This window comes from Euleptes europaea, chromosome 8 (genome assembly GCF_029931775.1).
Source record: "Euleptes europaea isolate rEulEur1 chromosome 8, rEulEur1.hap1, whole genome shotgun sequence".
Taxonomy (NCBI): Eukaryota; Metazoa; Chordata; class Lepidosauria; order Squamata; family Sphaerodactylidae; genus Euleptes; species Euleptes europaea.
This window is the reverse complement of record NC_079319.1, coordinates 35,258,968-35,286,958: the sequence shown is the minus strand read 5'-3', so window position 1 is coordinate 35,286,958 and position 27,991 is coordinate 35,258,968. Positions and strand designations below refer to the sequence as shown.

At 41.6% G+C, this 27,991-nt stretch overlaps 1 protein-coding gene across 1 annotated transcript; it reads left to right on the top strand.

Annotated features, from left to right (window-relative positions):
* On the top strand, positions 1-27,980 carry HNF4G (hepatocyte nuclear factor 4 gamma). Its single transcript, XM_056854263.1, has 10 exons — positions 1-118; positions 4,766-4,937; positions 10,132-10,226; positions 15,824-15,930; positions 17,029-17,184; positions 18,886-18,973; positions 19,676-19,828; positions 22,540-22,776; positions 24,199-24,318; positions 27,701-27,980. Exons 1-10 carry the CDS (start codon positions 1-3, stop codon positions 27,817-27,819), a joined length of 1,365 nt encoding a protein of 454 aa, XP_056710241.1. The 3' UTR covers positions 27,820-27,980.
* Positions 27,981-27,991: the final 11 nt, after the last annotated feature.

The following is a 27,991-nucleotide window of genomic DNA, read 5'->3' as shown; positions in this document are numbered from 1 at the left end:
ATGATGAGGATCTCTGCATCAGTCCTGGACATGGAGATGGCAAATTATAGTGAAGTCTTAGACCCAAGTTACACAAGTTTGGAGTTTGAAACAATGCAGGTCTTGTATAATGGCAGTGGTGAGTGTGGATTTTTTTTCAGCTGGTGAAAAACTAAATTTGAAAGGGCAAGATTGCAAAAGAAGTGAACAAATTAGCTCATGTTTCACTATTGAGAGCACAGCTAAGGTTTGTTTTGAAGGGTAAACATGTCTCTATAATAATTAAAGGTGACAGCTGGCATTACAGCATTACCTAAAATAAAATTCTAATTCTACACAATAACTTCCGGACAGAAGTAGAAAAAGTTTCTCCAGTTCAAAGACTGAGTTGACATTGACAGATTTGGAGCAAAGGTGTCTTTTTGTATTCAATAGCTATTTTAAAAGGACAGTTATGATACAAATACCCAGACAACACATAAAATTATCTTGAAATTTGCAGTCGATATGCTGAATATACAGCAATATGTCCAGAATATTGACATACAAAATGGGATGAGTTAATCGTAACAGCTCTACAAGCTAATGTTTAGCTGAGAAGATCTCTTGGTATTTGATTAGAGTAATATTTTAACTTCAGTTGTGTTGGAATTGTTTTGCAAAGAGTATTGTCCCAATGCAATCTAGTCTAGTGACTCAGATATGAAGCAAGTTATAACAGATTGCTTTGTTTGAGAAGGAGGAAGGCAACAAACAGAACAAATGCTTCACAGGGAATGGTTGGAACTTCAGGGGTTATTTTCTCTGCAGAGAAAAAAAAATTTGTTCTTCATATCTGACATCAAAAATCCCTAAAAATTCAGTGGTATTTGGGCATATTTTCTAGGATTTTTTTAAACCATCAAGGGTTGTTCTGCAACCATGCTACTACATATAAAATGTATGTTTGATTTGTTGATATTGATTGCTGATGATCAAGGTCAGGGGGACAAAAGCATTTAATAAGAGCAAATCTCTTCGCCCCCGACTGAGAACTTGTTTGTGTATGTTGCTTTATTTGAAACATTCAGATGTTTTCATTTAAAGTGTGCATTTAATTTGGCTTTTTTGGTAACTGCTGTTCCAGTGAGTTTAGGAGAGGCCAAAGAGCAGATCATAAAAGAAGTAGTGCTGAAAGCAGAAAGCAATACTAATTTATTCTGAATGAGATCATGGGCTGATAGTTTATAAACTTTCTGTATATATACCAATTGTGTGTGCATTAAAAGTGAGATGGAATATTGCAAAGCTTACAGCCATTAATGTCAATGGCTTGCATTCACTCATTCGTCTCCCACTCATGCATTAGATTTCGTGATTCCCATGGATTTCCCTCTGTTGAAGCTCCCCACAAACATATCATCCATGAAGGCTCCCTCAGAAGTGCTTTTTGGGGAGCACGGTGGCTGCAGCAAGGAGGGGAGACAGGGAAACTCTTCCCAGTAAGCAGAACTCTGTGCAGTTCTCTGGGTTTTACCCCATTTGGAAGATCAGATGAAAAAGCAAAACCTCTTTTGAATGTCTCAGAGCTAGGACTTTCAGTCCAGCTGCATTCATTCAAAATGAATGGTAAAATCATATATTTAGAGATCAGTCCCTTAAGGACACTTTTATGATGGAACAGGACTGTAGCCCATTGCAGTTATCATTGCAGGCGTCGCCTGTTTTAACTGCACTGTCTTCACCTTGTAATTCCCTTTCTGTATTGTTTATAGTATACTTTGCCTTAGATAGTTTGTTGTTTCCATTGTTCTCTAATTCTGTAATCCTGTTCCTATTGCATTGTTCATTGGTTATCTTATGTTGTTTGATTGCATTGTTTATACTCTGTAATCTGCCTTGAGTCTTGGCGAGAAAGGCAGATTATAAATATAGTAAATAAAATTTAAATGTCACTCTACTCAGAAGTCCCATTTTATTTAGTGGTGCCTACGCCAGGAAAGTGTTTTTAGGATTGCAGCTTTACTTATTTATACGTGAATCCATCGTATGTCAAAACACTATTTCCTTCATTAAATGCCATCTTTCTGTTCACAGTGTAACAACAATGAACTTTAGCCGAGTAGTTTAGCAATCTGCAGGACGCAAGCATACCAATAAGTGTAAATTGTTGTCCTTAAAAAAGCAGGATATGGGGGGGAAACGTCTCTTTAGCCTTCATGGTAGTTGAAGAAATCTCAGAAATGCTTAGTAAGTAATGATACTTCCCCACTTATAGAAAGATGGTACATACAATTTCCAGACCTGGTCTTTCCCTCCTGTCTCCGTGACTTCTATATACTTCTTCATGATGACAAAAATGGCATAAAATTCCAGCTGTTAAAAAGAAATCCAGCATAAATCATGTCAACATATTGAAATCACCATTTGGTTTTTGTGGCTGTTGGTTTTAGATACTATGCAGTGTGTTCTATGATGAAGGTTTTAGTTGTGTAACCAAAATTCAGCAACTAGAAAAACTTAATTCTGCGATTGGAACATATTGATATTTACATAATGATTCTCTTCCTTTTTTATATATTCATTTCACAAATCTGCCAACCAGATGTTATCAATTTGTGGCATACAGTAGCCCCCCTTCCAGATTCAAGGGCCCAGACCCAACTGTTGCATGTATCTCTTTTGCTGAATTATGCATGCAAACATCCACCAAACAGATGGTATGTTCTGTCAGTTGAGGCACAGCCGATCAGCTGCTTGAGGAACTCTAATTCAGATGTCCATGGCAGACCCTTTTTTGCAGGTAGATCCTTGCTAGTGTGAAGATGTGTTGAGTGAAGCTCCCGATTTATAGCTTCTTTATTGAACAGCGTTCGCCAGCTGCTGTCAAGGCATTTTGAGAATGAATACCTAGGTATTTGACCAGCTTCCTGGTGCAGGTTGACTTATGACAGTATGTCTCCATTATTTATTTCATTTATTTATGTCATTTATTTTTAGTCTGCCTTTCTCACAAGTTGGATTACACATAGTAAGTCAGTACAGTCAACAAAATGGGACATTCAATAAAGAATGCATTAGGGTTGTAGAAGTCTAGAACCAACTAGAAATCAGAAATAACTGAAAACAGAAACCGAAAAGAACTGAAGCATAGCATAAGGCCATGATTCATTAAGCAGTGCGAAAATTACATAATACTTACAGTAGGACCACAGTCTGTAATCATTTGTCCGAGTAAATTTGTAAACGTTTTATGCAGTGCAACCCTTTTACATGTGCAAAAAAGCTCTCTTGAATAATTCAGTTTTACATAGTTTGTGGAAACCCAGGAAAGTGGGAGCCCTTCCGACCAACTCCAGCAGGCCATTCCATAAGGTGGGAACCACAACAGAGAAGACACATGCAAGGACGATTGCTGATTTAATCAGTTTTAAAGTAAAGATATTTACAGTGCAATCCTAAGTAGAGTTATGGCCTTCTAAAATCACTGGAGTGAATGGGGCATTGTACATAGGGCTTCCCCTGAAAAGTGTTCGGAAACTTTAGCTAGTAAAGACTGTTCCTACTGGATGACTAACAGGTTTGTGCCGGTATGATCATATATAATAATTTATTATTAGGTCTATGACCGCAGTCTTGGACCAAGGGAGGAAGAAAGGAAGGGAGGGGAAGATGAGGGGGGATGGGAAGCATAATACATAGTATAATACAAAGAGGTATGATCATATAACACGTATACTTTGTCAACTTCTTTGGTTACCCGTTTGTTTCCAGGCACGAGTTGAGATACTGGTTGTTACCTTTAAAGCCTTTCATGGCCTGGGACCTGCATTTTTAACAGACTACTTTTCCTCATATGTTCCCATATGCCAACTAAGGTCCTGAGGCATCTCACTTCTAACAGTCTTCTCTATTCAGGAGGTCCACTGGCTACGGCCAGTGGGTGTATGCTTGTTTTCAATAGCACAGAAAGCTCCTACCCCCCCCTTCCATAAAAGGTGCAAAGCAGAAATATTTTGACGTGCCTTTAGGGGAAATTACTAATGAACATCTCAGTTGTCATTTTAACTTGATGTATTTGGGTTCATGTGTTTCTGTTTTTAATTTTTTAATGTTTATATCTTGGAAGCCATTTTGGGAACTTTGGAAAGGCAGGATATAAATATTTTAAAGGAACAGTTCAGCAACTCACTGAAAAGACAAACTGGAGTATTATGTCAGTGCTGGAACTCCTGTTCCCAGACTTGAGTTTCATTTTTTTGTTTTTTGTTTTAAAAGCATTCATTGTTATGAGCATCATAAATTCTGACAACTGGGCAGGCTAGGTTTGAAAGCGCTCATTAGAATAACAATTGGGGGTAATTAGGCATGCTGTGTTCCTGCAGTCTTTAATGGTAAGTGCTAATTAAAAGAGAAGGCTCATAAAACCTTTGAGACACTGTAGTTTAGCCCCCAACCAGGCTTTACTCATAATTATGCACCTTGTTCTTACTCAGCCTGGTGTAGTGGTTAAGAGCGGTGGACTCTGATCTGGAGAACCGGGTTCGATTCTCCACTCCTCCACATGAGGGGCGGAGGCTAATCTGGCAAACTGGATTTGTTTCCCCACTCCTACACACGAAGCCAGCTGGGTGACTTTGGGCTAGTCATAGCTCTTCGGGCTCTCTCAGCCTCACCTACCTTACAGGGTGTCTGTTGTGGGGAGGGGAAGGGAAGGCGATTGTTAGCTGGTTTGATTCTCCCTTAAATGGTAAAGAAAGTCGGCATATAAAAACCAACTCTTCTTCGTCTTCTTCTTCTTCATCAGATAGTTGTTCAACAGAAGCTCTCAATATGAACACTGCAGACAATGGAGTTGGTGGCCTTTGTGCAATATGTGGAGACAGAGCGACAGGCAAGCATTATGGCGCTTCCAGTTGTGATGGGTGCAAGGGGTTCTTCCGACGCAGCATACGCAAGAATCACGTTTATACCTGCAGGTATGAGGCACGTCAGGTTTATTAAATATAATGTTTAGTTATTAGGTTCTTGGGGGGGGGGGCAATATGGAATTGTGGGAGGGGAGGAGAGTGTGGGTCTCTCCCCTCTCAAAGCTCCTGGCAGGCAAGGCAAATGGTTATCTCTTTGCGGAAAAGCATCTTTGGCCTTGCTGACCTCTTGGTGCATTTTATAACCCTCTTCCTTGGGAAAGAAAGCAGCTTTCAGTGTTCCAGGAAACTACTGGTGAAAAGGGACTTTGCATTAGTGTATAAAGGCAATTGGATGACCACGTTGTCTACATGTCTGTTAATCCTCTCTTTCAGTGCATTCCTGAAAGTGGGGGGTGAATCGCGGCAGCTAGGACGGCACAGCTGAGAAGCCTCCTCAGAAGCTTCCCAGCTGCCGCGGAGGGGAAAAAAGTCTTTTTTCCAAAATAAGACAAGGAAAAAAGCCTTTTTTTACCCCACGGGGAAAGCGGGACTGCCCCACAAACTAAGGTGGCGCAGGACCGTCGCCATCCCGGTAGGCGTTCCCAGGGCGAAAGGGGTCTGGAAGCTGCCTAACAGCAACTCCATCCCCAGAACACCCCAGGAACACCTCCTGGGATGCCGGCATGGGGGCGTGCGCCGGGAGAACACTGCCGGGAGATCCCGCCAGCGCCCAAGCCCCACATGACTGCCGTGGTCCACAGGGGCTGGCATAAGTGGCACTACTCTGGCGTCCGTGCCAGTTTGCACAGCACAAGTGGCACGGATGAAGGCATAGGGGTCACACCGGCTCCTAAGAGCATTTACCCCCCCTTCAGGAATGTACTGAAAGAATTCCAAAATGGATGGGGAGGGGAAAGACTGCCCTTTACAGAAGCCATGCTGATTCTTCGTCAACAGAGCTTGTTCCTTTATCTGCTCAATAATAATTCTATTTTTAATTAGAGCTCCCACCATTTTCTCAGAAGAGAAATTAGGTTAACTGACTTGTAACTTTTGGACTCTCCTCAGATTCCCTTATTAAAATTGGCATTATTTGCATTACCTTCCAATCCTCCAGCAGACGAGCCAATTTCAATGACAGCATACAGATTTGTTTTAAGAAATGAACAGTTTTGCATTGGAAGGTCCTCCAGAACCCTCAGGTATATGCTGCCCAGATCCAGTGACTGGCTAGCTTTTTGATTTGTCCATTACCCCTAGAACTTCGCTTGTATTTGGCTAAGTTCCTCCTGGGGTAAGTTCGGTCTAGGAAAATGGCATGTGGGGTGGAGGTAGAAGTCCCTCCTCTCCCCACATCATGAGGCTGAGCTGAATCAGCACCCCCCCCCTTGCAGTGCTTTAAAAAGAAGTTCCCTGCAGCTTCTGTGGGGAAAGCAAGGTAGGTCTGGATTCTCTGACTTGTTAAAAAATGTAATGTGTACTTTGGTCCTGTAAGAGGCTACCTAAACTATGGAAGAAGCACAGGAAGAAACTGTTAAATGCTCTTCCTGCTACTTCTCTTGATCAAAGCACCTCATAGCAGCCTCCTAGGTGTGCTAGTGCTAATTATATATTTTTGACACACACACGCACACGTACACACTCACCCACAAGAGATTACAGATATTTTGTATCACCTGAAGTTTAATATTTAGACACGGGATGCAGAAAATCCCACCCAGGAACTTCCATCGTGAAGGAAATGGTCCCTTTGCTCATGTCTCATATACCTTTATCTGTTCAACATTCTACTGTATAATGCAGCAAAGCTTCCTTACTGAATGGTAGTTGGTGCATTAAACATTGAGCTGCTCTTTCCAGTAGTCATTTATAATCTTGGGCCAAGTGATTTCTTTTGCAAATGACAGCAAATGTAGATTTTGATCTTTGGCTGTTGCACTGCTACCAACATCCACTTTGAGGCTCCTCGTTGCCTTACTGTCCCGTTTTTTATTCTTCGTCCCCATATCTCTGTTATTTTTTTCCTTCCAAAGTATTACTCGATCTGTTGCTACAAGGTGCCCTCTGGCACTTTCTTTTATCTCTTTCTCATTTTTCAAGAAGGTTGCCTAGGACTGCTGCCGAGGTTAAAAGGTACTCTCTCCTGCTATTACTATCACTTGACTCGGGTCTCGCTTTCAAGATCTTTTGTTATCTTGAGACTTTCTGCCCCAAATTTATCTCAGTATCTGTTAATATTGAAATCACTGCAACTGTAGCGTGCATCACTGTGCGCTCAGGCACTATGGCCGTGGGAGATTTTTAATCTAAAGCAATTTAATAGTCCAATCTGATCAATCTGCTAACGGCAGCAGCTCAGGTTGCTGCAGCACAAAATCTTAAGTGACAATTTCACCTTGGTGAGCTGAGAAAGGACCTTTCCTGAGTGGCCACACCCAGAACTGTTTCCTTCCTTATTTGGAATATTTATGTTATTGTTTCTTACTCTTTATGAGCCAGATTGGCAGCTGTCGTTAGTACAGGGCTACTGTGTGGCAAAGGGGTCAACAAATATCTTCAGTTGAAGACCTGAGCTATGTCAAATTGCAGAGCAAGACATCAACAAAGAGCCGGTATAAGAAAGGCCATGTGAATAGCTGAAAATATACAATTTAGAATCATAGAATCATAGAGTTGGAAGGGGCTACCAGGGTCATCTAGTCCAACCCCCTACACAATACAGGACATTCACAACTACCTCCCCCCCACACACTCCATGCTCAGAAGATGGCCAAGATGCTCTCCCTCTCGTCATCTGCTTAAGGACATAGAATCTGCATTGCTGACAAATGGCCATCTACCCTCTTTTTAAAAACCTCCAGGGAAGGAGAGCTTACCACCTCCCGAGGAACTTAACATTTATTTATTTATATTGATTTATTTGGTGGTGCACATGAAAACATTAAAATGTTTGAACAATTGGAAAAAAACATTTAAAATTAGAAAATAATTCAATAAAAACACAAACAATACCAGAATCAGGGAGGAAGGCTAATAACAGTTATTGGGGAACATGCCAAACAAAATAAAAGAAGACTCTGGTGGAAGACAGATGAATCTGGGGAGGGAGTTCGAAAGTTTTGGTGCCACAACCAAGAAAGCTCTTTCTCAAGAGGCCACCCATCTAGCCTCAGATGGCCGGTGAGGATGACCGGAGAGAATGGGTAGGTTCCATTATTTATTGATAATTGACAAGTTGATTAATAATCCATAAATTCCAACAGCCTAAATACAGGTTGATGTGAGTTCTTTATTAGGAAGTGGCACACACAAGATCCCACAATATTTAATAAATATACTCAGGACAAGCCTTTATGATCATTTTATTGCACTGACATAAATCTGTATATGATTTGCATTTGGATTACTGGCAATGGATTATTGGCAACTGTTTCTGCAAAGCATCTCTAAGAAACCCTGAAGTCCTATAATACCTTTGCCTGCCATTCCTTTTACACGCTTGTTATCTAAACATTCTACCTATTTGTCCAAAATACCTTAACTTAAAGACTTCATTTTCTTTTTAAACAACCATATCTGGGTTCCTATTGAGTCACGTTTGGCTAGATCCTTAGGTTGAAGACCCCAGTGTGACAAACCTGGTACAGGATCCGAACGCATTCCCTGATGCATCTGTTCCTTGGGGTAAAGAAATTTTCCTCACAGAAGGGCCTAATTTTTGTCCTTACCCCAGAATCATGGAGAAATTATGAGAGTTTATAAATATGAATGGTGTGGCACACAAGGGCAAGTACTTCTTCACCTGTCACATAAATAACAAGTACTTATCTGTTTGGAAAACTGCTGTTTTAAATTTAGGCATATCTAATTTTGCACTGTTATAATGATTTTTATTGTTTTTCTAGATTGGAAAGCCCGAGGATTGTTAGGTCAGGATCTGTGTGTAGTAAATAAATTGACTGCTACAAAGTTGGAAACAGAGCTTTTTTGTGTGTGATGGTACTCGCTGGTACTGAGTAATGGTACCTTTTTTCAGGGCTGTTCTGATCCTCGTGTGCTGGCCCACCCCACTCAGCCAGAGAAAGAGAGGGGGGACCCTCAGAAACAGCCTTGTGGAGATTTGCAGAGGGTGGAGGGGATTGGTGGAAATTGGCATAACCTTATATATGTCCTGGCACCTTTATTTATTTATTTTTACAAGAAAAGCACTGGTTGGAGAGCACATGGTATGCTAACCTTGCTGATGCTAGGCTGATCTGGCTCTGGTCGGTGTTTGGATGGAATATTTTTTGACATCCCCGTGGATTCCAACTTGAGTTCCATAATGGAAGAAGGAAGGGAGATAAATATAATGATTGCTGAGGATGCTTTAAAGAGGATTGGACAGGTTTACAGGCAACAGGCCAATCAAGGCAAGATGGAATCTCTGTAAGCAAAGGCAGTGTACCTCTGAATGGCAGACACAGAAGGCGACCACTAGGGGCCAAACTACAAGTGACGGCAGCTGCGGGTCCATCCCGTGGCCACCAACGCTATTTTAGAAGCATTTGTGGTTCTTTAAAAATTGCCACAAGGCCCTCATCCGGATTGGGTGTATGGCTCGGTGACTCCAGGAGCTCCCCCCCCCCCATGCCTTTTCAGGTGCAGAAACAGCCCTGTTTTGGCACTCAAAAAGGCACAGGAGGAACAAGAGCCCCTGGGGCTACTGCTCACCTGATCTGGATCGAGGCCCTGCAGCAATGTTGAGAGAACTACCAACACTTGTAAAATGGTGTCAGCGGCCACGGAAAGGAACCACTCCTTGTAGTTTGGCCCTTGGAGAGGATTCTTGTATTCTAATAGCATTTGGTTGAATGTAGGAAATAAGATGTTGTAAAACAGTCAGGCCTTTACTCGGATCCAACAGGTCTCTTTTTATGTGTGTGTGTGTTTTTTTTTAAATTTCTGATCTGGCAGGATAGGATGAAGCTATAAAAGACTCATCCTAAACATTCATTAAATCAGGAGCACAATTTATATGCTCTGCTTTTGCAAAATGATGAATAACCTAATGGGATTTTACTTGCCCATCACAAGGAATTATTCCTTTTAGAAGAATGGCAAAGAAAAATGTTTCAAGGCTGATTAAAGAAAAAAATACCAGCGAAGGGTGATAGCTGAAGACATTGTTTTGACAGTGCCCATTAATTGTTTCAGTCGTGCTAATAAGGATCCCTCTGTATTTTTGCGCTCTAATATATTTACCCTCTATTTTGTCCGACAGATTTAGCCGGCAATGTATTGTTGATAAGGACAAGAGAAATCAATGCAGATACTGTCGTTTAAAAAAGTGTTTCCGTGCTGGGATGAAGAAGGAAGGTAACTTTTTTTTTAAACCTCCCATTCAGAGAAAAACACTTTATATCAATTAGCACGAAATAAAATCTATAAGCAAATAACTAATGCATATATATCTCTGGTGCCTATGAAGAAAAGCGACTTTTTTGCAACAGTAGAAATATGTCTCTAATAATAAGTTGGCACGCTATGTAATTTTTGTGTGATTAATGCTACGATTGGAGAAATGGTGTCTTCTGCTTGTATTATTGTGTGCCCTTTTGTTATTTTAAATAAGTTGAGTAAAAATGAGTAATTTCAAGGCAATGAAGACCCAATAGGAGGCAGGACTGCCTCTCCTGGTATGCCTCCCAGAGAACATTACGTTCATCATCTGCTAGTCATCTTCTGGTGATCTCTGGCCCAAAGAGTGTCCAGCTTTCTCTGCCCTGGCTCCTATCTAGTGGAATAGTCTCTCTAATGAGAACAGGGCCCTGCTGGACCTTAGGGAGTTCCGCAAGGCCTGCAAGACAGAGCTATTCCACCAGGCCTGTGGTTGAGACCGGCTACGGTTTTTCCATCAATGCTGGCCTCCCTATTCTCCCCCCTTTTAACTTTCCTCTGGATTCATGAAGAACTGAGTGGGGGGTCCTGACTGCCCACAGGCCCTGCTGTAGCTTTTATGCCATTGTGGAGCGCCATCTCATATTTATTGTGGATGTTTTATTGATTATGTTTATGGGGCTGTTCTTTTATAAGTGCTGTTTTTAAATGATTTTATTGGAATTTATGGAATTTGTCTGGTATGATGTGTGAGCTGTCCTGAGCCTGGCTTTGCTGGGGAGGGCAGGATATAAGATTAATAAAATTAAAATAAAATAAATAAATGAGATCCAAGCTCATAGATCCATACCTGCATAGGTATGAAATGTCCAGGTACCCTTGCATGAGTTAATCTCACATGTGTGTTTTTTTCTGTAAAATGGGAATATTAATAAGTTGTCATTGGATTTTTGTGGGATGCAAAGAGTAATTGGTGTAACCACTTTGTTTTTGTGTAAATAAAACTATTCTATGGACTGTATCACATTGAAGCATATCCAGGGTAGATCATGTGCAGGTTTGGCTCTCAGTAGCTGATACGGTTTGGTTTGGCACTCAGTAGTTGCCACTAAATAACACAAAATACTCCAAAAAAAGCTTACTATTTGTGATATAGTTAAAGGAAGGCTGATCATAAGGAAATCAACTGTTCTTTGTATAAAAGGGAAACATAGAGTCCCTGTTATATGTTTGATCTAGCCATTTTTGCATAAATTAAGGTATCTTAAAAACAAAAACTTATCCCATGTTCCCAGGATTCCATTTGAAATCTTTCCTGGTGCCTGATTGTCACAGATAAATGAGGTAGTAACGCCCAGCCTAGTAATAGACTACGGAAGACGATTCTCAAGGTTGATTTGCTTTTGAAGGACTCTAAATAGAAACATTGTCAACTGAACTCAGGGCTATCGATACTCAATTACATCTACTTCTATTTGCTCTCTGTGTGTGGGAATGAATGAGTGAGGAACTGCTTCATGTGTACTTCCTCAAATATGCCTTTGCTTTGTATGGCAAACAGAGCGTTCTTAGTTATACAACATTTTGTTTGAAGGTACATTTTTATCCATCAGCTGTCATGGACTTAAAGTTCATCAGAGTCTTTCTGGATCCATCATACTTGTCACATTCCCAGCCTATATGTTAATTTGCCACCAAGAACAGGAGATTCTCTAGTACAGAAGAAAAAAAAAGATGCTATAATTAGTTTAAGTAAGTCGATTGGTGTTTGAAATGTGGTGTTGGAGGAGAGTGTTACGTATTCCGTGGACTGCCAAAAAAACAAATCAGTGGGTTATAGATCAAATCAAGCCTGAACTGACCCTAGAAGCTAAAATGACTAAACTGAGGCTATCGTATTTTGGTCACGTCATGAGACGACAAGAGTCATTGGAAAAGACAGTCATGCTAGGAAAAGTTGAGGGCAGCAGGAAAAGAGGAAGACCCAACAAGAGGTGGATTGACTCAATAAAGGAAGCCACAGCCTTCAATTTGCAAGATCTGAGCAAGGCTGTCAAAGACAGGACATTTTGGAGGACTTTCATTCATAGGGTCACCATGAGTCAGAAGTGACTTGACGGCACTTAACACACACACAAGTCAATTGGAACATCGATATCTTCTTGTGGATCCTCCTACTCTTTTAACTGTCCGTCTAGCATAAGCTAAGATACGGTCATAGCTGGAAGCAATTTATAATAGTTTTTTGGTGGTGGTGGGGAGGATGAGCTTCCTATGGATGCCATGTCAGACCGACGTACCTCTATTCTGGTCTCATATTCTTCATGTTTCCTGTTCTATCAACTCCAAGCTAAAGAATGCCGTTTAATCATATTTTCAGCATAGTCTCTTCACATCTTAAAAACTATTGAAACTGACTAGAAGTTCAGTAAACTTTTAACATGAATTTTATGCAGGCAGCACATTTATTTTTAAGGAAATTTGTCACATTAAATAAAAAAAGGATTGTTATGCATCTGTAAATGCAGCCACACCATTTATGCTAGACGATCAAAGCAGTTAGGCGCTTACCCCTCTGGTATAATTTTATATTTAAAGCATAACTACACTGTGTTGTTTAGCTGCTAGGTTAAGGAATGAATAGATGGCATTGCTCCAGTTAAAGAGACTGGAGCATCATTCTTGATTCACGTCTTCATGACCATTTATCACTTAGTGTTTATCACTGTACGACATTTCTTATTATGACCTTAATAAAAGGCCCATCAGTGAATGTCCTTGGCTAAGAATCTAGTGCGCCTTCACTATAAAGTGTGTTCATTCTTCATATAAACTGCAGAACACTATACAGTACACAGAACACGTTTTTACTGAAGCATTGGAGCTACCTCTCAACTTCTCCAATGCAGATTGCTTCCTTAAAAATAACAAACGGATCATTGGAAATACAACAGCTGCTTTTATAAAAGGTTATAAGGTTCAGTGTGGAGTATAGAAATATGTTGATCAGAACTGGGCTTTCTCTCCTTCATGTGACCTTGGACATAAAACAGTTCAGGAAGTCTGATAGATACCTTTATTTATCTCTTTCATTTTTGTATTAAAACACACACCTTATTGCTCTTGCGTTCCACTCTGCCATTCTGTTGCTCTGCTATTTCTCTTCTATCCTCTACCTGCTAATATCGATCTAAGAAATGTCAGCTCTACATTCTTAAAGTTATCTTAAAAGTTATCAGGCAGCAGTTGCTTTTTAGGAGAGTGAACACATGAACACACATGAACACATGGAGCTGCCTTATACTGAATCAGACCCTTGGCCCATCGAAATCAGTATTGTCTCCTCAGACCAGCAGCAGCTCTCCAGGGTCTCAGGCAGGGTTCTTTCACATTACCTACCTGCCTAGTTCCCTTTAATTGGAGATGCCGGGGATTGAACCTGGGACCTTCTGCATGCCAAGCAGATGCTCTACCACTGATCCACAGCCCCTCCCCTATGGAAAGTGCAAAGTGATTTGAGAGAGATCTCACACCTGATGGTATATGTGCATTATGCAGTTTTTGTGCTGTCGTCATGGTTGATGAGGCGCATTTTGGAAACAATTTCAAGGGGATGTAGTTGCCACAAGTAGCAATCACCTTTCCACAGCTCCGTCAGCTTTCTAAAAAACCAAACCTATTAGGTTGGACCCTTAGAATGACAAGTCCAGGGTGGATCTTCTTTGCTTTCCTTTTCCCCCAGCAGGCACCTATGATCATGAAAAAGAAGATGCCTTGGATCTGAAGACCCTCATAGAGACAATTCACTATGCTATGGCTACAGTAAGGAGAGGAAATGGAGCAAAAACTATTCCCTGTGTCAGATTCTTCCTCCTTACTGCAGCCCCCTGTGCTGTGGTGCATTTTGTCCGTGAGGAACCCCTCACCTTTTGGGGAGTCATGGGGGGGTGCTTGGGGAAAGGAACAGCAGAGGAGACTTGCCTCTGTGAGCACAAAGGATCCAAGCTATTGTGGAAATACAGAAGTGATACCCATTGTAGTGCAGGAACGGCATCACTTATCAGCCAGAGTGAGCCGTGAAAGCATAGATTCTGTTTCATAGACATTGCCTGGCATCCCCCAAATGAGGACACAAGACCACTCTATGGGTTCAACTAGTTTATTTATTCAAATTGCTGATCACTGCTTATTAAAATATGCCAACCTGTTCAAGGGCGGTCTGCGCAAGGAAGCCTACCAATGGCTGCCTTTTATGGGCAGGTCCACCCTGGCTCCCAACTTGGCCCCTGCTTCTGCTAGCCTTGTTAATCCTCACCTGAACATGCACTACGTGCCAAGAGGTGCCAAACCTCCTCCTCCTCCCAAATAATATATATATATATTTAAGTAAGTCGATTTCACCCAAAACATCATAGGGCCAGCGTGGTGTAGTGGTTAGGAGCGGTGGACTCTAATCTGGAGATCCGAGTTTGAATCCCCACTCCTCCACATGAGCGGTGGACTCTAATCTGGAGAACCGGGTTGGTTTTCCCACTCCTACACTTCAAGCCTGCTGGGTGACCTTGCGCTAGTCAAAGTTCTCTTCGAGCTCTCTCAGCCCCAACTACCTCACAAGATGTCTGTTGTGGGGAGAGGAAGGGAGGGAGATTGTAAGCCGGTTTGATTCTCCTTAAAAGGTAGAGAAAGTCTGCATATAAAAACCAACTCTTCTTCTTTTTCATCTCCATGGCAGATAGTGCACTCACCTGTTAACATGTTGAAATTTTCACATGTTATAAGTCTGTATGATTCCCCCATAAGCTGTCAGGAACACAGAGGGGTGGAGACTGACTGTGTGGCCATGATACCTTCTGTGATGAGTGAATCTGGCATTACAGCAAAGGGTGATTAAAAACTCACCCCAGAGATGCTCTTTTCACACCAAGTATAGCATGGGAAGTAGTCCCAGTAGTATTTACTCTCACTGGAATTTATTCTAGGGACATTTATTCTTATAAGTTTACTTTCTCTGAATGAGCCCATATTTATCCCTCCCTTCTCTGATCTAGAGAACCAGGTTTGATTCCCCACTCCTCCACATGAGCGGCAGAGGCTAATCTGGTGAACTGCATTTGTTTCCCCACTCTTCCGCATGAAGCCAGCTGGGTGACCTTGGGTTCGTCACACTCTCTCAACCCTACCTACCTCACAGGGTGTCTGTTGTGGGAAGGGGAAGGGAAGGTGATTGTAAGCCGGTTTGATTCTTCCTTAAGTGGTAGAGAAAGTCGGCATATAAAAACCAACTCTTCTTCTTCTTCCTCCAAGGAGTTCAAGGCAGTGTTCATGGTTGGTCCCTCCTCTATTTTATTCTCCTCTATTTTATCTGGCTATGAGCCAGAAGTCACCCAGTGAGCTTCATGGCTGAGTGGGGATTTGAACTCAGGCCCCCCATCTTACTCTAGCAAAGTGGCTTTCAACTGTCTAAATGTACATCATTCAGCTGTGATGCTCACAATCTACTGTCCATACAACTGCTTAGTAACTCTTTTGAAAGCCTAATTTAACTGCAAATTAATTACAAAGTTCTTCTTTTCCAGCTGTGCAAAATGAACGGGACAGGATAAGTACAAGACGGAGCACATCCGACAGCAGTAACAGTCCTTCTATTAACACGTTGTCCCAGGCTGAAGTGCTTTCTCGTCAGGTACAGCATAAAGGCCTAATGGGCTAACTTGACCTTTTGAATACTTTCTGTGTTGATTATTTATAAATGAAACTACCCTTTTCAATTTGCACTACTGAAATAAGAAAAGAATTTTTGTTCAGGAGAACTATTCTTTTTCAGCGGCTTTCGCAGTAATGCCTTATGCCCTTTAATACTTAACTGTTGATTTGGAAAAGGCCGTTACCCCTGTCAGATGTTTCATAAGGCTCCTTAAAGTTTTAGATTTCTCCACTTTGCAATATCCTTTCCAGACCTTGTCTGACCATTCCTGTTTCCCTTTTCTGGTATTCATTGACCCCTTACATTTGGATGCCCCAATCCTTCTCTTTCTATAGTCCCTTGCCTTATTGTCCAGCTAGACAACTGATTGTTGGGATAAGGAAAGTCTCTATGATTGCCTAAATGCGTCTGTGCTCTGTGGTGATTCTATAGCTGATTTTATAACTTTAGGCTTGGCGGCTGCTGCTATTATTGTCAAAGAGCATTCAGAGATGGGGAGGTGGGCAGCGTCCACAGGGAAGTTATTGTTCTGTGTTGTTTTTTTCCATTACAAGCAAAGAGAGTCATATACTCCAGAGAGCTTGTGGCAACTGACATCTGCTTGTTGTACTTTGCATTTGGTGTTTACTTTGTGGATTTGATTTGTTTTCATCTTTATCACTTCTGTTGTCTTGATATTTTTGTGTTGTTCAAGATGCTTGTAAGTTGCCTTAGTTTACTGTGCATGTCTGTGTTTTTAAATAAATAAATGAATGGGGTTAATCCAGGAGACACAGTTTTCTATGGCAAAACCTTGCCTCCGGATTCTTCCCCACCCCCACATCCTTCCCTGTTCCTGCTGCCTCTGAGGAGGGAAAAGGGTATGTGTGAAAAAAATGGGTCCCAAATTCTGGAATAAAAAAACGAACACAACAAAATAGAATCCTGAACTAGTAAGGAATCCACCCCCACCCCCAAATTCAGGATAATGGAGCCAGTGCCCATCTGGATACTAAATTAATACATTTCTTTTAAACTGCACATACCCAGTTGTAATAATTGAAGGTCTTAATCTTGTTTTTCCTCCGTGATGAACAGATCCCTGTTTCAAGCCCCAGTGCTGGTGATGATATCCATGCTAAGAAAATCGCCAGTATTAGTGATGTCTGTGAATCAATGAAGCAACAACTCTTGGTTCTTGTGGAGTGGGCAAAATATATTCCAGCTTTCTGCGAATTACGACTGGATGATCAGGTATGACCTAATGCATTGGGAAGTTTTAATTATGTTAGTATGGGGGTTGCATAACCTCTGCTGTGTGACACTTTATTGTAGTTTGCCTTTAAAAAAAGTCTATACTGTTAAACCAAAACCAAGACCAACACATTGAGGCCGTGGGGGAACTATCTAGAGATGAGCCAGTGCTTCATATTTCATTTTAAAGTGATCATCTATATTTTTATCAATAGTTAGGGTTTTCTACTTTTTTGATGTCTGTGAATTTGTACTGTGTACCACTGCTGTATGTTTCCATATATAATGTATACAGTACATATAGTACTATTTCTCTGTGTATAATGTATTGCAAACATTTCTAATATTGTTTATTTATAGCCCATCTTTCTTACTGAGACTAAAGGCAGACTACAGTGTAAAACAATGCAGTCAAATAGCATGAGATATCCAATAGGACTAGGATTACAAACACTAGGGGTAATGCAAATAAAATTGGACATGGTAAACAATACAAAAATAGAATAATGAAAGTAGAAAAAAGATTCTAAGAATGTGATAATACAGACAATAAACGGAACAGACTACAGTAAAGTTATCTTTATAAAAGCGCCCTGCTGAATCAATCCATTATGCTACAGCTCTATTCCCTTTATAAAAATGACCCAATGAGCAATTTTGCTCAGTTCATGGACTAGCAGGAGTCTTAGAGACTTCCTGACATCCTTAGGCAGGCCATTCCACAAGGTGGGGGCCACGACAGTGAATGCACATGTTCAGGCAGCTGTCGATCTTGCTCATGTAAAGCGTGACACCCGCAGAAGGCTTTGTACAGATGAGGGAAGCTGTCATGGCACAACATAGCAGGAGAGGTGGCAGTCCTGCAGATATGAAGGTAAAAGGCCAAGGAGGGCTTTGTATGTGATCACCAGTCCCTTGGATTGAACCTGGAAAATGATAGGAAGCTCGTGGAATGATAGTAACTGAGCTGTAGTATTCTGAACCAACTGGAGTTTCCATGTCAGTTTCAAGGGCAGACCCATGTAGAGTGCATTACAATAATCTAGCCTTGAGGTCACTGTGGCATGGATCCATGTGGCTGGACTGGCCATTTGAAGGTAGGGAGAGAAACTTGGGATTGGGGCCAATACAAGGCAGAGCAGGATCAAGTTCCCGAATATCGCTCAACAGAGTCAGTAAGCCAGAAAAGGAAAACATCTGTGGAGGATTGAAAGCCAAGAGGAACTACAAAAGAAAGAGAAAAAAGAAAACTAGATTTAAGAAGAATCTCATTTCCCTGAGGCACAGTCAAGGTCTTCCATAAGGGAAATGCCAGCACCTGCTTCCTCCTTCATTTTTAAAGGGCTGGAGGGAGACCGGAGCCATTGAGGTCAGAACAGTTATTACCATATGCAAAAAGCAGAACTCGGGGAAAGAATGCTCCTTTTCATGAGGACTTCAAGTGACACACACATACAATCACAAATTAGTATGTGTGCACACACAAAAACACACACACACAGGGAAAACAGAGTGAACCTGTAGCAAAAGAATAAGTCCCCATTGTTTCTCGAAAGTAGAGAGCCCTGCTTTCAAAATGATAACTTACTAATTGAGTTGTAGCTTGAAATAGTAGCAAGAGCTGGTGTAGATGATTTATCTGCATCCACTTGCATCTTTTCGATTTCACCTCTGTTCATTATATGCCCACTCTTTTTGAAGGTTGCTCTGCTGAGAGCACATGCCGGAGAACACCTGTTGCTGGGAGCAGCAAAGCGCTCTATGGTTTACAAGGACCTTATTCTTTTAGGTAAGGATATTTGATTCTGCCTTAGAAAATGCATGATGCTCTGGCCGTCTTCTAATTAATCACAAGACAGCATTGTGTTAGTCTCTGGGTGCAGCAGAGAAGCAGGTACGTACATACCAAAGGCATGAAGTCTGGTCTCTGTATGTGAGATGGGGAAGAGAATGTGGGTATAGTGCCCTGAATTTTTATCATGGCAATGAAGTTGTACAGTAGGCCAGGGACTGGAATCTCCTCCTCCGTGGATCGGGTAAAGTATGTTTCTGGCATATGCTCAGAAATGCAGAGGTCTTACCTTTCAAGACTGGGAGGGAGAAGAATGTGCATCTCAAGTTACGATACTGTGTACAAACCGGGGGGAAGGGGGGGAGTCGATCTTAGATTTTCTTGTCTTCTGTAATCCACTCTATTTGAATTCCGTGCATAGCTGTGCACAGTATACCCAGTTTATTATAATATATCCTCGATATATTTGTTTTCATGAAAATGAGGGGTTCAGCCCTGCATAAATTTATGAACTGAAATAATGCTGTTTGCAATGATATGCTGATACAGGAGGGCAATTGTGCATTGGCACATTGTACTTGGCAAGAAACGTTGGTGTATATTCAGAACATATTCCTCTGCAGAAATGCGCCGTAAAGTCTGCTGAATTTGGGGGCTACTGATATTGTTAATAATACTGATTGCATTTTATTTCTGAAGGCAACAATTTTGTCATCCATCGCAACAGTTCTGAAATGGAGATCAGCCGAGTAGCAAACCGGATTCTGGATGAGATAATACGACCATTTCAAGAAATTCAGATTGATGACAATGAATACGCCTGCCTAAAAGCCATAGTCTTCTTTGATCCAGGTGTGTTTCACCCCCCCCCCCCGAATTGTAATGTATCATCCAATCAGGGAGTCCTTCTAAGTCTTTATACTGCTTTGACCCTGACAGCCATGGGAAGAATTTAACTTTTCAGGAAATTTAGCAATACCATAATTTGTAGGTATTTTGTCAAAAAGAAGGCTTGGTGGTTATGCTGTCTTACACACGCTACTGGATTGGATACTTTTTTGTCGCTCCTGACATGGCCTCAGAATGGGGTCCTTGACGGGCCATGCAGGGTAACCCTCTCAGGTTCTTCATCGGCCACTCAGTTACAGTAGTGCATAGCAAACCTAATCTCACAGCTGTTTACAGTAACTCTCCTAGACCTCCGTTCCCTCCCTTAGTAAAGGTGCCTGAGCGTTTCTACTGCCAGTGCCTCCCCAAGTCCACCCCTCCTGCGCTGCTCTTGTCCCTGGAGCGGAGTTCCTTAGTTTAGTGAACATAAGAAAGGTCATGCTGGGTCCGACCAAGGCCCATCAAGTCCAGCAGTCTGTTCTCACAGTGGCCAACCAGGTGCCTCCAGGAAGCCCACAAACAAGACAACTGAAGCAGCAATGTCCTGCTTGTGTTCCAAAGCACCTAATATAATAGGCATGCTCCTCTGATCCTGGAGACAATAGGTATGCATGATGACTTGCCTCCATTTTTACTAGTAGCCATGAATAGCCCTCTCCTCCATGAACATGTCCACTCCCCTCTTAAAGCCTTCCAAGTTGGCAGTCATCACCACATCCTGGGGCAGAAAGTTCCACAATTTATGCATTGAATGAAGAAATACTTCCATTTATCTGTTTTGAATCTCTTGCCTTCCAGTTTCAGGAGATGACCCCGCATTCTAGTATTATGAGAGAGGGAGAAAACAAATTATACCATGCATAATTTTATAGACCTCTATCATGTCTCACCTTAACTGCCTTCTTTCCAAGCTAAACAGCCCTAAGCTTTTTAACCACTCCTCATAGGACAGTTGCTGTAGTCCCCTGATCATTTTGGTTCCTCTTTTCTGCACCTTCTCAAGCTGTGCTCCCCCACCCCCTAGTCCTCATAAGGATTGCCTTAGCCCCCAGTTCTCGTGGGCCTGACTCTCTGCCTCAGGCAGCTTCAGTCTTCCAGTGGCCAACTCGCCTCCTGGGGATCCTACCTGGCCTTCAGCTTTGCTCCAGCAATGCCATCCACCACCGTGTCGTCCTACGGCATCGCTGTATCCCACCACCTCCACCTCCTCCGCCTCTTCAGCCATGCTTGTTCCCACTGCTCTAGAAGCCTCCCCCCTCCCTGCTTCCTGGCTGCCAGCCTTTATGCTTCCTGGCTGGTCAGCTGGTTTCTGCCCACCTGGGAGCAGTGGCATGCCACTTCCAGCCTGACTGTTGTTTCCTCTGATTGGGCTGGCCGAGGCACCCAGCTGCTGCCTGGGTCTTACAGGGTTTTCTCACCAGCCACATATGTACAATAGAAGGGCTTAAGGCAGAATATTCCACATCTTCCCCTTCCTCCAGCAGCCTAGTAAGACCTCTAAAAAGGAGATGTCAGAGGGAGCAACCTAGACAAATGTCTATGTCAAGAGATGCAACATAGATGGTGTGATTCAGGGAGTTGGGTAAGGCCAGGGAATGTGGTGAAATCAACCTTCCTTCCCCTTTTATGAATGGAAAGGTTGTTCGGCTGCACTCTCTATCAGCTGGCAAGGAAGGTGGAACGATTTTGCCCGATAGCTTCCTTCTCACTCTGGCCTTCCATTCCCTGTGGCAGTTTGCCCATACAGCTCCCCAAACCCCAGCGCCAGCTTTTGTGGGTCACATGGGGGTATTGGGCAAATAGGAAAGCTGGAAACAATCTGATTTAGCACTCAGGCTTCATGGGAGCCAGCCCAGTTTGTCTTCTGAGACTATCCAAATGCAGATTCACAGGAACATTGGGTAGGAGCATATTGGGCATTAAAATTCCTTCAGGAGCAATCCAAGAGAAGGGGCTCCTGCGGTGCTCAGAGTACCATAGAGTCTTCATGGCCTGGATGTGATCAGGCTTGATGATTATGACGAGCATGGGTTCCCTTGTCATCTCCTCCTGCACCACTGCTGGCTGTGGTATTGCCAGCAGCACTGTGAATTGGTTGGCTTTCTCCTGGCTGCCTGAAGCTCAACAAGATGGTGGTAAATTAAAGGGCCAGTCTACCCAACCATGTCCTTTAGGGCACAGGCAGAGCTGTAACACAGATCTCATCCCTGTCATCTATCTCTTTAGATGGTAGGCCTCATCCTTCCCAAAGCCTCTCATGGATAGCTGCATAGAAAAATTGTTTCTCGGTGTCATTTTTGAAGGCGCACCCAACTAATTTTGTCCCCCCCCCAATATATTAGAGATGCAAAATATAGAGCCAGCGTGGTTAAGAACGGTGGTTTGGAGCGGTGGAGTCTGATCTGGAGAACCGGGTTTGATTCCCCACTCCTCCACGTGAGTGGCGGATGCTAATCTGGTGAACTGGATTTGTTTCCCCACTCCTACACACGAAGCCAGCTGGGTGACCTTGGGCAAGTCATTCTCTCTCAGCCTCACCTACCTGTTGTGAGGGAGGGGAAGGCAAGGTGATTGTAAGCCGGTTTGATTCTCCCTTAAGTGGCAGAGAAAGTCGGCATATAAAAAACCAACTCTTCTTCTTCTATATTCTTACATAACATTTCCTCTGTTTCAAGATGCAAAAGGACTGAGCAACCCAGTGAAGATCAGGAACATGAGATTTCAAGTCCAGATCAGTTTGGAGGATTACATCAATGACCGCCAGTATGACTCCAGGGGACGGTTCGGGGAGCTGCTGCTACTTCTGCCTACTCTCCAGAGCATCACCTGGCAAATGATTGAGCAAATACAGTTTGTGAAGCTGTTTGGAATGGTTAAAATTGACAGTTTGCTTCAGGAAATGTTACTAGGAGGTAGGTGTGTCAATAAGTTTTAAGAAACTTTCTTGGATTTACTCCGTTTGAATGAGTTGAGATGGGGGAGAAAGAAATCACTTGTTTGTCAACTGAGAAATGCTTACTTTCTTCCTCCACTGGCCTGTGATATTGGACCTCTCCTGCCAATTGGAGTAGATAGTAGTGACCTAGTGGACCACTGGTCTGATTCAGTTTTTAAAAGTTTCAAATGCATCATAAGTGATGAATTTGGAACCTTTGGTTCCAGTTGGAAGTGCAGTAGTACGACTGGGAGAAAGTTCTTTAGGTCCTGATCCTCAGAGTCAAGACTCCTTTCCCCTGAAAGCTGGGCAGCATTGCTCAGTATTAAAATATTTCACAGAATTTCCCAGGCTGTTGTATTCACTTTTTCTGTTACCAATGTGCAAAAGATGTTATGTATATAACTGTTGTTAATCATCAGTGATTAATATAATGCAGTGAAAAAGCACAGGGACCACTGTGTTCATGATTAACCAATAGTATCAATCTCAGCAAACCAGTACATCCAGACTACTTGAATTTAATCCCATTTCATACTATGAAGTCTGTGTCAGTCACAGTATCCTCCTTTCCCAGTTTGCTGATCAGACTGTAGTGTTCTGTTTTCTTAACTGACTTGGCCTAATTTTTCATAGATGAGATTCTGTACCTTCCTTACAATAGCAAATTGAATATTTTGCAAATGTGTCACAAAATCTGAAAGCAATTGAAAATAAGCAATGAAAACAAAATACTGCATTTGCCTAATAAATATCCAAAGGACAATTTCTTTAATTGCCAATCAAGATCTTTGTTAGAATTTTTGGCTTTAAAAACTTTATTTTATTAAAACATATCATTTTTTCATTAAATTGTAAGACTTGAAACAGTCCAAACAATGTAGGAAAAAAATCTGTGGTACGTATTTTCAACTAAAACAATCATTTAATGAAATCATGTAGGTCCATAGTTAGATGCCAGTTGTACCTGCTGAGAACCAATTTCCAAGAACAAAGTGAAAGAATGTAATTTAGCATAAATAGTTCTGATCCTTGTGCTAACTTTAGGAGATGCACTTTTTGTATGATGAAAATTCCCCATAGCCTGTTCAACCCAGAAATCAAAAGGAATCCCGTCTTAATGGGAAAGATGCACCAATTCCTGCCCTTTTCGACCAGGAGCAACGTTTTGAGGAGACCAGTAAGCTGCAGTGGGAGTGGGAAGGCAGGAATGTTCCATTCCACTGTTGGAAAAGTTAGTCTGGACCCAAACCCACTGGGTAGCAATCCTTCCGTTTGTATCCTTGCTGCACCAGCAAGCAGCACAGTTAAGTCACTGAGAAGAGCTTCCGCAACTTTAGTTAGAAAAATGCAATTGTTGCAGTAGCCAGAGCTTATTTGAACTGATGCATCCTTACAGGCACATCCAACGATGCTACAAATCTTCATCCAGTTCATCCTCATCTAGCCCAAGATCCACTCACTGGACAAACTCTGCTTATAAGTTCAGTGTCTGCTCCCGTACATATGGAACAGATATGTAAGTTGTAACAAATTCATTGTTTTAATCATAACGTTTGTGTGTAATGTTAAATTATCCAAGATGCTGCACAAGTGTGCCTACTCACTGTGTTCAGAGGGGCTTTCTCCCAAGTAAGCATGTTTAGGATTGCAGCCTAGGTAGACCAGGTTGATTTTTAACATATCAAGGCCATGAATGATGGTGCCGAGTTGTTCTGTTGCCCCAGAAGGTCGGACCAGAACCAGCAGGTTGAAATAAAATCAAAAGAGTTTCCATCTAGACATTAGGAAGAATTTTCTAACAGTTAGAGCGGTTCCTCAGTGGAACAGGCTTCCTCGGGAGGTGGTAAGTGCTCCTTCCCTGGAGGGTTTTTTTTTTTTAATAATAATTTTATTGGTTTTTATAATACAAATTTTCCATGATAGTAAACAACAATAAAGGCAATATGAAATTCAAAATTCTAACTCTATGTTGTTATAGTTTCTTAAATTCATAACAAACAAAAAAAAACAATTAAAGGAAAATTTATGACTTCCCCATCGCCTCTCTCCGCCTCTTAATAAAGTATTCATCCCATCGTAATTGGTCTGATCTTAACTATCATAAATTCATCTAACTTTCATAAAACATCTTCTATTAATATAAATGATTATAACTCTTAATATTAATTGTGTCCTCTAGATCAGATTAATAAGTATTCTTCCATTTTCTCCAGTTTTAATTCATATTCACAATATTTCATCCAATCCTCCCATTCCCCTAAAAATCGAACATTGTCTTTTTCATTTAAAATGGCTGTAAGTTTTGCCATTTCCACCAATTCAAACATTTTCCCAATCCAGTCTTTTTTCTCGGGAATTTCTGCCCCTTTCCATTTTGCTGCATAAAGCAGTCTCGCAGCTGTTGTAGCATAGATCAAAAAAGTTCTTTGTATTAGCAAATCATCAGGTATCATACTTAATAGCATCATTCTGGTGTTTTGGGTATATTTTTTTGTACTATTAATCTCAATTCATTGTAGATCATATCCCAAAAATCTTTAGCTTTATCACAAGTCCACCACATATGATAAAAGGAACCAATTTCCTTATTACATTTCCAACATTTAGGGGATGTCACTTTATATATCTTTGCAATCTTCTTAGGTGTTAAATGCCATCTATACATCATTTTATAAATGTTTTCTCGAATTGATTGCGCATTTATTCCTTTCAAATCTTTTGACCATAGTCTTTCCCATTTATTTAAAGCAATATCATGTCCCATGTTTTGAGCCCAGTCGATCATAGTTGGTTTAATCATCTCCTGCTCACAATATATTGTTAAAAGTAGATTATACATTTTCGAGATCAGTTTCAAATTATTATCTAATAACATCTTGTGGAAAGGGGACTTTTCTTTAGAAAATCCATTTTTCATATCTTGTACAAAAACTGATTTAATCTGACAGTATTGCAACCATTGTAGATCCTCTTTAAAAAATTGAAATTCCTTTAATGAACATTTTTTCCCCTCCCATTTAATTAATTCCTGGTAAATTATAAATTTGTCCGGTCTAAGTGGACGTAGCGTTAACATTTCTTGCGGTGAAATACACATCGGTGTTGCTGGTTCCAAAATATGTTTATATTTCATCCAAATACGCAATAAAGAGGACCTGATTATATGATTCCTAAATGATGCTTGTATCTTAATTTTATCATACCATAAATAGCCATGCCATCCACTAATATTATTGAAGCCTTCAAGCTCCAGTAAACGTGTATTTGATAAGGTTATCCAGTCTTTTAGCCATGTTAAGGCTACCGCTTCAGCGTAAAGTTGAAAATTTGGTAATGCTAAACCTCCTCTGACTTTAAGGTCCACCAAATATTTATAAGCAATCCTAGGTTTTTTCCCTTGCCAGATGAAGTTTAAAATGTCCTTCCTCCAAATATCAAAGTATTTAACATGTGATATTATAGGCAAGTTTTGGAATAAGAAGAGCATCCTTGGTAGCACATGCATTTGAATTATTGAAATACGTCCCAGTAGTGACAACTTTTTATTTGACCAAATGATCATATCAGTTTTTATTTTACCCCATAGTTTAAAGTAGTTGTTAATTAACAATTCTTTGTTCTTCGCTGAGATCCAGATTCCCAAGTATTTAACTTCTTCCCTGGAGGTTTTTAAGCAGAGGCTAGATGGCCATCTGTCAGCAGTGCTGATTCTATGACCTTAAGCAGATGATGAGAGGAAGGGGCATCTTGGCCATCTTCTGGGCATGGAGTAGGGGTCACTGGTGGTGTATGTGGGGGAGGTAGTTCTGAATTTCCTGTATTGTGCAAGGAGTTGGACTAGATGACCCTGGTGGTCTATGATTCTCTACATGCACAGAATTTGGTATTCAACCCAAACATTTTTTTCTGAAGGATTAGAGTTGTTGTTGCCTGTCAACATTTGGAAAGCTCAGAGGAACCTTGGATCTCCTCAAATGGGCTGTGGTTGGAGAGGCTTTTGTGTGTGTGTGCTTGCTTCATTCTGTCCTTGCAATGCAGTTAGTTGGTAAGCAGGCCTAGTCTCTGACCAGTTAGGCCCACAGTAGGAACAGGCTACTAGAACACTACGTGGGGTGTCTAAGAATGAAGGGCCATTCCTAACACAGGCCATTGATCTCTGGAGCAGCAGAAAAAAAGAGTTGGTTTTTATACCCTGCTTTTCTCTATCTTAAGGAGTCTCAAAGCAGTTTACAATCACCTTCCCTTCCGCTCCCCACAACAGGCACCTTGTGAGGTAGGCAGGACTGAGAGAATTCTGAGAGAACTGTGACTAGCCCAAGGTCGGCCTGCAGGCTTCATGTGGAGGAGTGGGGAAACAAACCCGGTTCTCCAGATTAGAGTCTGCCGCTTTTAACTGCTACGCCACGCTGGCTCAGGGGTGGGTTGTGGAGGGGAAAGTCTTCGGGTTTGAGCAGCATGTCTGATAGATGTAAATAGAGATTAGAGAGTCAGGATTGGATTTGGCTTTCAGCTGTGTATGAGGGCAAGACAAAACATGTACTGTTGCCTCAAAATGTTTGAGCATCTTTAACATTTCTACAAATAAGCAGCAGAGGCCGAGACTTCTCTAGTGCTGAGCTGGGAGTAGGCAATGATATTTTTTCCCCCGTTGGCTGAGTTGGAAAAAATGGGTGGCTGCAATGTTTTCTTGGAAGTGCACCTTGTGAGCAAAACTGGTACATTCTGTTAACGAAGCAGTTAATTGTAAAGAGAATGCAGGGGTCAGAGCTATAATCATTCCAACCAGAGGGGCAAAAATGACAAGTATATCTGTAAGCGTGATGTGAACACAGGATCTGCCATGCCTGCTGTTCATACTATAATGCAATTGATAATTTCTTCATTTTTCTCTCTCCCAGCGACACCTGAAACTCCACTACCTTCCCCTCCACAAGGCTCCGGCCAGGAATACAAGATGCCTTCAAACCAAGTTACGGTTATTTCTCAGCAATCTCTTCCAAAACAAAAGACATTGTGATATCGATCAATACTACTTTTGGTGGCACAAGCACTGTATTAAAACATCGTGACACTGGATACTGAAAACTCAGGATAGATAATTTAGACCTGCTATTAAAGAGACAAATACTGTTCCATTTGGAGACGGGTTTTTCATCATCTTTGCTGGCTTTTTCTCTCTCTCTCAAAAA

Bases quoted from the DNA above. Each gene is read 5' to 3' on its own strand.
- HNF4G (XM_056854263.1), top strand. From the start codon at position 1: ATGATGAGGATCTCTGCATCAGTCCTGGACATGGAGATGGCAAATTAT. The intron at 4,938-10,131 runs GTATGAGGCACG...TTTGTCCGACAG, and splicing joins AATCACGTTTATACCTGCAG to ATTTAGCCGGCAATGTATTG. The intron at 24,319-27,700 runs GTAAGTTGTAAC...TCTCTCTCCCAG, and splicing joins CGTACATATGGAACAGATAT to CGACACCTGAAACTCCACTA.